The following is an 8,870-nucleotide window of genomic DNA, read 5'->3' as shown; positions in this document are numbered from 1 at the left end:
CACTAGTGCAGATTGATGTTATTCTGGGTATGAACTGGTTGGTGTGTAACCGAGTTTATATCAACTGTTTTGATAAGACTGTGATCTTTCCTGAGATTGAGGAAGGAAACACTACAACAAACAAGACCTTAGACAGCGCTTTTTTTAGCCTTAGACAGCGCTTTAAAGCGCTGTCTAAACCTCCGCTGCTAAAGGTTTAGACAGCGCTTTTTTAAATCTTAAAAGCGCTGTCTAAGCCCCCCCCTTAGACAGCGCTTTGGCCAAAAGCGCTTTCTAAGACCCTCCTATTTTAATTTTTTTAGGTATACCTTAGACAGCGCTTTTCAAAAAGCGCTGTCTAAGCCCCCCCCCCCCCCCCCCCTTAGACAGCGCTTTGGCCAAAAGCGCTTTCTAAGACCCTCCTATTTTAAATTTTTTTAGGTATACCTTAGACAGCGCTTTTCAAAAAGCGCTGTCTAAGCCCCCCCCCCCCCCTTAGACAGCGCTTTTGCCTAAAGCGCTTTCTAATCCCCCCTTAGACAGCGCTTTTTACAACCATTCAATTTCTAAATATATTCGTTACATTTTCATTAAACTAAATTCATTCCACCATTTCCATACATACAAAATCACCACTACAATTACAACATTACGACTTTAGCCCAATTCATACATTCATTTCCCACACTCACATTACAATCCTAATTCAAAACACTTGGAATTCAAGTACAACAATAAAAATCCACTTGAAACTTGTCCTTAGCATACACCAACGCTCCACGACTTTCAAATGTCCAAAACTCCAATCGTAGTCAGATTCTATGAATCCAACCACAACTTGGTGGGAGAGGCGGACGAAGAGTTGCGAGTAGTACTGCGGTTGTGTATATTTCAAGTTGTCTAACAGCTATCTGTGGTAACCCAAACTTGGCCTCTACCATTTCTCCCTGCTCAGTAGACCGAAGTGTGCCCTGCAATGCACCATGGGAAAATTTTACAACCGCGTCCCCTCTTAACCTTCGCATCAAGCAGAACATTTTTAGAAAGAAAAAAAATTAACAATGATAAAGCTAAATGTATAACCTACCATCACAGATCCGGGTGGCTGGGATTGAATAGCCAGATATGTAGGGCCACCACCCCGGCCAATACTGCCTCCACGGCCATGGAACAGTGTAACTTTAATACCGTAATCATTGCAAGCAGCAACAACATCCTCCTGAGCTTTGTAAAGTTCCCATGCAGCAGTGAAGCGTCCAGCATCTTTACCAGAATCAGAATATCCAACCATAACCTGCATATACAAATTTACAACACTATCAAATGAATTTCACATGATAACTGTAACATAAAATCAAATACACCTCGGATTAAAAAGGTACCTCTTGATGACCGTTGTGATTCTTAATGACGTGTTCGTGGTACCAGTCTATTGATAAAAGTTTCCGGATAACTGAACCAGCTTCTCTTAGGTCCTTCACGGTTTCAAATAGAGGGACAACCCGCAACCTGTTGTAAACACGTCATAAGATTCAAATATTCACAAAACAAACATAATAGACAAGTAATTTTTCATCTAAAGCACCATTTCGATCACACAAATTGAAAGATAAATAAGTTCGACTTAAGGTTTCCTACTTACGTTCCACCAGGACATGCTCTTCCCAACTCTCCAGTAGCAGCGAGCCGTGCATCCTTTTGTAAAAGCTCAACTGCAAGGACATCACTTGCCTGACAATCAAGAAAAAGTGGATAAAATTTCATTAATAATTAGATAGAAAAATGAAGGATCTGAGGATTGATTAATGATTTAGCACAAGTTGTAGCCATAAGCAATTAGTCATACACTTGAGGCCATAGAGATCACATAAGCTCCAAGTGAATCACTCCCTAGTTCAGCAGCAATTTGGAATGTATCCAAGACTTCTTTAACATCAGCCGGGACCTAAAAAAATCAAGATACCAATCAGAAATAGCAAGAACTTTGAATAGATCACAGGCCTCGGTAAATTAGAAATATCACAATGGTGGTAATATAACTGGTCAAGACTCGGTACATTGTATAAAAAGTGAAAACTCTTAACTGTTTCACCTCTATACTAACAGGAACTAGTGGCCTCTTCCCTTTCAGCTCTCTAGTTAAGAAATCTAATTTCTTTTCTTCATCCCATTCACTGTAAGTACCCATATCCAAATACGTTGTGATTGCATCAAGCGTGTCAGCATGTCTCCCTGATTCCTGTAATACAGATCGTTTCAGAACATAGTTGATTACTACAGAAATGATAAAAATCAAATACAAATCAGACCTGGCGCAAGTCAAGCTTCATTAGAACCATTCCAAAGGTAGCAACTCTACGAATGAGATCAGCAAGTCTACCATCAGCTAGCACCCCGGATCCGTATGATTGTTGAAGACACGGAAGGTTAAATAGCAATTGTGGAGTGTGGACAAACCATTCAGGAAAAAGAGGGAATGAGAAAGAGTACCAGAGATTCATAGCAGAGAAGCAGAGGTTCCAAAAGCTGGTCAGCAGTTTCATAATAATCCAAAGGATCGTAGTCACATGCAACATCCTCAAGAAGAAGTTCTAACCGTCTACGGCTCCTCTCAAGCTGAACACACAAATTTCATGCATTTATTTGAATGGTGATTTTAAACTCAAATTGCGAGTTGCTATATCAAAACCGAAAATATGTGATTTCAAGTACTCATCACCGGAATCAATCTGAAGCAATACCTTATCCTTTACATTTCCCAAGACAACTCTATAAGGAGCAATTCCAGGAAGTTGAGGAAGCTGTGGCTCTAAAAGCTTCTGAAAACCGGACTTTCCTGTTTGGGATTCTGTCATTTTATTTAAATGCAGCTAATTGACCATGAAGTAAAAATGATAGACCTTCTTTAAAGCATTGCTGACTCGACGCAAATAATGAGGAACAGCTTTCCAGAGTGATTGCTCCACTATATTCAAACCTTGGAAGATAAAAAAAATGTTATTATATGCCAAGTTGTTATTTTTCTTTTCACGTGAACTAGAAAACCTTGATACTCGAGAAACTTACCAGCTCTAGCTTCATCAACCGGAGTGGGTTTTTGGCGTCTAAGCTCGTCTGTCTGCCATATTGAAGTTATCTCTCTCACCTACCAAATCGATATAGCACATGAGAATATACGAAACATTTCCACTTAATAGTTAAACAGATAGTTTCTATCCTCTAACAGTACAGTGTCTTTCTAGAGTGAAAATCCAGTCCTGCCACCATAAACACAAATGATCAGTCCTGCAAAACAATCAAAGCCAAGATGGTGTGTAAAGTACACAACAATGTCCTTTGTTTCAATCTCCCGATTCAAAGCGCAAACCGAATTTTGTGAATCCACAATTGTGGATACAAGCATGGTCCATGAAACCGAGCAACATAAAGTGAGACAAGTGAAAAGCTTACCTCTTCCACCTGGAAATATATCTACCATCTCAAGCTGCAGTGAATCTGAGACTTAGAAGATCAAATTGAGAAAAAAACAATGATGCAGACCCTGTTACCAAGGTGAACACATTGATGCCTACAATCATGTTGAAGAAAGTGCAAAATTTCTATAAAATCATAACAGAACTCATGTGATACTGCTCTTATAGGCATAACAGAAATAACCGAATATCTCTGAACTAAATCTCGGGATACTGCTCTCATTTGATATATCCTTTGACACTAGGGTGCAAACACTGATTCTGGCATAACATAACTCATTTGATACTGCTCTCATTTGATAGCACTCTTATGGGCATAACCGAACAATTCATTTTCAACCAGCTGCACAAGAACTGACAGTCTTTAAACAGAGTTAATTAGTAACAGTTTCTTTGGATGAACTGAACCTAACCCTAGCCAGTCTGCCATACCAACCAGCAGCATGCCTATAAAAATCTCCAACAAGCAGTTCAATACCACAGTGCATCATGGTATTAACAACAACTAGTCGTTTTGTTTTCCATCTAATCACCACTTTCAATACAATAAACTCATCATTCCATAGAAAGTTAATAAGTTCAGTTAACCAACTCATTTAATCATGGCAAGTTCACAATGTCCAAGTGCAGTTCAGTCCAAAAATTATAAGGTATCTGATTTGGTCACTAATGCAAAACCAGTAAATCAGGGCAAAGTATGATGTCTCAAAAGCATAATGAAAATACACGAGTATGGCTAATTTACCATATAAATATGGATCTCAGTGAGTCAGAGAATTAAGCTTTTGGGTAATTATATACTAATTATGCATCACCAACATGCCAAAGCAAAATACATTTACAGGTATATACACAAGATGGAAACAAAATGTCACCCCTAATTAAACTATCAGAGATTTCGCTCCCAGAGCACCGTAGATTAAAATAATAGATCATCAAATGCTTGAAAAATCTCCATTCCCACACACAAACTGATTATCTAACCCACCTTGGCTTCGGCCCAGTTCACTCAGTAGTATGAAAAATAACATCATTAGTAATTCTTATTCTTTGACTGTTACAGTGAACACCAGTTTAATTGTAAAGGTAAGTTGGTGTAGTAAGAGTTCATTCATTAGTACACATAAACACGTTACAAACAAAACATCAAAGAACAAAATATGAAAAATGGAACAAAATAAAGAAATATAATAATACAAAACAATTAAGATGCATGAATTTAGTGATACATGAAGAAGGACCCTCACACAGTTCCCAGTGATGTAAAGAAGAGCTTATTAGTAAAGCATGCATTAGAAGTCAGATAAGCATTCATTACCTCTCTGCCAATGATGGCAATGGCAGGTATAGGTAGTAACCAGGGTGCTTGTGCAAACAAACCAACATCCAAAGGTCTAGTACATAATAAAACCAATGTGGCAGCAACCATAAGCTGCATTGAGTAGAACACATGCATGTTTAACATTATTAGTTTCAATACAAATTTTCTACTTTTAGATTCATTAACATGTGCCTTTCGGTATGCAATTGCAATTGCATCAAAAGTTAAGAATTGGAAGAAATACCTTATCAGCTACAGGATCTAAGAATGCACCAAATGAAGATTTTAAATTCATCTGCATTGCAAGCAACAAATTTAGTAAAAGAAAAAAGTGATAGAAGAAAAATATAGGGTTAGTTAGTGGTGTTTGAAATGAATTGAATAACCTTGCGAGCAATGTAACCATCAAGCCAATCTGTAACAGAAGCAGCAATGAAGATTGTGGTAGTAGCTACTGTTCCTTGCCAACCATCCAAATAGAAAGCTACACAGAACACAATTATATACAAAAATAGATAAAATTGAAAATGAAAATGTTGCAGTGAGCGGAATAGGGGAAACACTTACTGGCAACAAGAAGCGGCACGGCGGCGACACGGCCAAGAGTGAGAATGGTGGGTAGAGTGAGCAATTTGGAAGATTGTGGTTGTTCTTGTTCTTGTTCTGGTTCTGGCTGTGGTGGAACGGTAGAAACTAGGGCTTTTCCAGAAAGCCCCAAATTGGCGGAGAAAGAGGGGGGTTTATTGGAAATTGGGAATTTAGTTGCGGAGGAGGTGTATCTGAAGCGTTTGTGTTGGTGGAAGTTTCTGGAGGTGAAGGAGTTTGAGAATGAGAGGAAGAGGGGTTTGACGGCGGCGGTGGCGGCGGTTGAAAACAAATTGTTTGTTTTAATACAAATACGAAAGAGAGAAAGAGAAAATAAAATGTGGTTTAAACTGAAAGACTTTAAACAGCGCTTTCTCAAAAGCGCTGACTAAGGTCTATATTTAAAAGCGCTTTCTAAAAGCGCTGTCTAAGGGGGGGTCTTAGACAGCGCTTTCTAAAAGCGCTGTCTAAGACCCCCCCCTTAGACAGCGCTTTCATTATTTTTTTAGAACATTTTCCGTGTTTTATTTTTATCTTAACCTTAGACAGCGCTTTCTTTCAAAAGCGCTGTCTAAGATGCGCTGTTAAAAAACCTTTTTGGCGTAGTGAAAGGATTTGTTTCTATCAGCGAGGCAGGTGAATGAGGCAGTAGCAGATGGGGCAGAGTTGTTTATGCTGTTAGCGACTTTGGAGGCATTACTTGTACGGGTCAAGATTTGAGGTTTTCAGTGACCATAAAAGTTTAAAGTATTTATTTGATCAGAAAGAGCTGAATATGAGACAGAGGAGATGGTTAGAGTTTCTGAAGGATTATGACTTTGGTTTGAATTACCATCCGGGTAAAGCAAACGTAGTGGCTGATGCATTGAGTCGGAAATCATTGCATATGTCTATGTTAATGGTTAAGGAATTGGATTTAATTGAGCAGTTTAGAGACTTGAGTTTGGTGTGTGAGAGTACTCACAATAGTGTTAAATTGGGAATGTTGAAGTTAACGAGTGGTATTCTGGATGAGATTAGAGAGGGTCAGAAATCCGATGTACTTTTGGTTGATAAGTTGACTCTAGTGAATCAAGGTCAAGGTGGTGAATTCAGAGTTGATGAGAATGGTGTTTTGAAATTTGGTAATCGGGTGTGTATTCCGGATGTTACCGAACTGAAGAAGAGTATTCTTGAGGAAGGACATCGTAGTGGCTTGAGTATTCATCCTGGAGCTACGAAGATGTATCATGATTTGAAAAAGTTATTTTGGTGGCCGGGAATGAAAAGAGAAATTGCAAGTTTTGTCTATTCTTGTTTGACTTGTCAGAAGTCGAAGATTGAGCATCAGAAGCCGTCTGGGCTAATGCAACCGTTGGCTATTCCAGAGTGGAAGTGGGATAGTATCAGTATGGATTTTGTTTCTGGTTTACCGAGGACAATTAAGAATTTTGAAGCTATTTGGGTGATAGTCGACAGATTGACAAAATCGGCTCATTTCATTCCGATCAGAATGGATTATCCGTTAGAGAGATTAGCTGAGCTGTATATTGAGAAGATTGTAAGTTTGCATGGTATTCCGTCGAGTATTGTTTCGGACAGAGATCCTAGATTTACATCGAAGTTCTGGGAAGGTTTGCAGAAGGCTTTGGGAACTAAGCTGAGATTGAGTTCTGCATATCATCCGCAGACTGATGGTCAGACTGAGAGGACGATTCAGTCACTAGAGGATCTTTTGAGGGCTTGTGTTTTGGAAAAAGGAGGTGCTTGGGATTGTTATTTACCTTTGATTGAGTTTACCTACAACAATAGTTTTCATTCGAGCATTGGTATGGCACCGTTTGAAGCTTTGTATGGTAGGAGATGTCAGACGCCTTTATGTTGGTATGAGTCCGGTGAGAGTGCTGTGGTTGGACCGGAGATTGTTCAATAAACTACGGAAAAGATTAAGATGATTCAGGAGAAGATGAGAATTGCTCAGAGTCGTCAGAAGAGTTATCATGACAAGAGGAGGAAGTCACTTGAGTTTCAAGAGGGAGATCATGTATTCCTTCGTGTCACTCCGATAACTGGGGTTGGTCGAGCTTTGAAGTCGAAGAAGTTGACACCTCGATTTATTGGTCCTTATCAGATTTTGGAGAGGATAGGGGAGGTAGCCTATCGTATCGCTTTACCGCCGTCACTTGCGAATTTGCATGAGGTTTTTCATGTGTCTCAGTTGAGGAGGTACATTCATGATCCGTCGCATGTGGTCCAAGTAGATGATGTCCAGGTGAGAGATAACCTGACTGTTGAAACATCACCTATGAGGATTGAGGATCGAGAGTTGAAGCAGTTGCGGGGTAAAGAGATTGCTTTGGTGAAGGTAGCTTGGGGAGGACCAGCAGGTGGCAATGTGACTTGGGAACTCGAGAGTCAGATGAAAGAGTCCTATCCAGAGTTATTCGCTTGAGGTATGTTTTCGAGGACGAAAACTCTTTTAGTGGGGGAGAGTTGTAACACCCCGATAAAATAAGATAATTATTTAATTTAAGTTAATAATATATTTATTAATTTAATTAAATAATTGGAATATTATTATTGGAATTATTATTATTGGATTATTATTTTATTGGAATAAAAGTTGGAATTAGAAAAGGTCCCATTTGGTAAAAGGGTTATTTTCACGTGAAAAGGAAAAAGGAGACAGAAAAGTGGAAAAGGGCAAAGAGAACCATAGAACAAGGGTTGAAGAGAGGAAGAGCTTGAAGCTGCAAGATTCGCCGGATTAACTCAGGTAAGGGGGGTTTATCATCGTTTAATGGGTATTATGGGATAATATGTACTGGGTAGTGATAAACCATTGATTTACCTCTGATTGGAATGATGTATGATGAAAATTGTGAAATATTGGATGAACGAAATTTGGATTATAAATGAAGGAAATTCGTAGGAATTAGATGTAATAATGTTAGATTTTGTGAAATCGAATAGGGTATGATTTGTGTTAGAGGATATGAACGAATAATGTGTAAAATTGGACTGTGGAAGGTTGAATTGGATAGATCTCGTAGCAGAGAAAGCCATAGCAGATCTGGAAATTCTGGTTTCTGGTCATACGCGTATGGCACTAGGCAATACGCGTATGAGATGGTCTGGTACGCGTATGGCACTAGGCAATACGCGTATGGATGAGGAAGATGATGTTTTGAGCGTGGTTTGGTCTCTGTTGGTACGCGTATGGGGAAGTGGTACGCGTAGCATACGCGTATGAGATGGTGTTACGCGTATGGGTTTTGGTCAGGAGATGGGCCATACGCGTATGGGACTAGGCAATACGCGTATGGGCAGGATTGTGATTTTCCTGAGCTGTTGTTGTGCAGTTTTTAGCTGTTCGGCTGAGTAACGTAATTCAGCTGATGTATGATATATTAGGGATCATTTCCCGTTGTTTTGAGTAGTATAGGTATTAGTAGAGTGTGCTAATACTGTGGTTGTTCTTTGGCATGATCTGATATGCTTATGTGATAAAATACTGATGATGTGTGATGGTA

General features: G+C 39.2%; 2 protein-coding genes across 2 annotated transcripts; both read right to left on the bottom strand.

Annotated features, from left to right (window-relative positions):
* Positions 1-1,003: 1,003 nt before the first annotated feature.
* LOC127122530 (phosphoenolpyruvate carboxylase 4) lies at positions 1,004-2,038 on the bottom strand. Its single transcript, XM_051052848.1, has 5 exons — positions 2,003-2,038; positions 1,826-1,924; positions 1,622-1,710; positions 1,362-1,488; positions 1,004-1,273 (listed from the first exon to the last, which is right to left on the bottom strand). The coding sequence occupies exons 1-5, from the start codon at positions 2,036-2,038 to the stop codon at positions 1,019-1,021; spliced, it is 606 nt and encodes a 201-aa protein (XP_050908805.1). The 3' UTR covers positions 1,004-1,018.
* A 2,517-nt stretch (positions 2,039-4,555) lies between these two features.
* On the bottom strand, positions 4,556-5,641 carry LOC127122529 (CDP-diacylglycerol--glycerol-3-phosphate 3-phosphatidyltransferase 1, chloroplastic; the record flags this gene model as incomplete). Its single annotated transcript, XM_051052847.1, has 4 exons — positions 4,556-4,884; positions 5,018-5,068; positions 5,160-5,257; positions 5,341-5,641. Coding segments are annotated over 4 exons (639 nt in total), but the record flags the coding sequence as incomplete, so codon positions are not given.
* Positions 5,642-8,870: the final 3,229 nt, after the last annotated feature.

The sequence above is a fragment of the Lathyrus oleraceus genome, chromosome 2 (genome assembly GCF_024323335.1).
Source record: "Lathyrus oleraceus cultivar Zhongwan6 chromosome 2, CAAS_Psat_ZW6_1.0, whole genome shotgun sequence".
NCBI lineage: Eukaryota > Viridiplantae > Streptophyta > Magnoliopsida > Fabales > Fabaceae > Lathyrus > Lathyrus oleraceus.
This window is presented reverse-complemented; position numbering and strand designations above follow the sequence as displayed.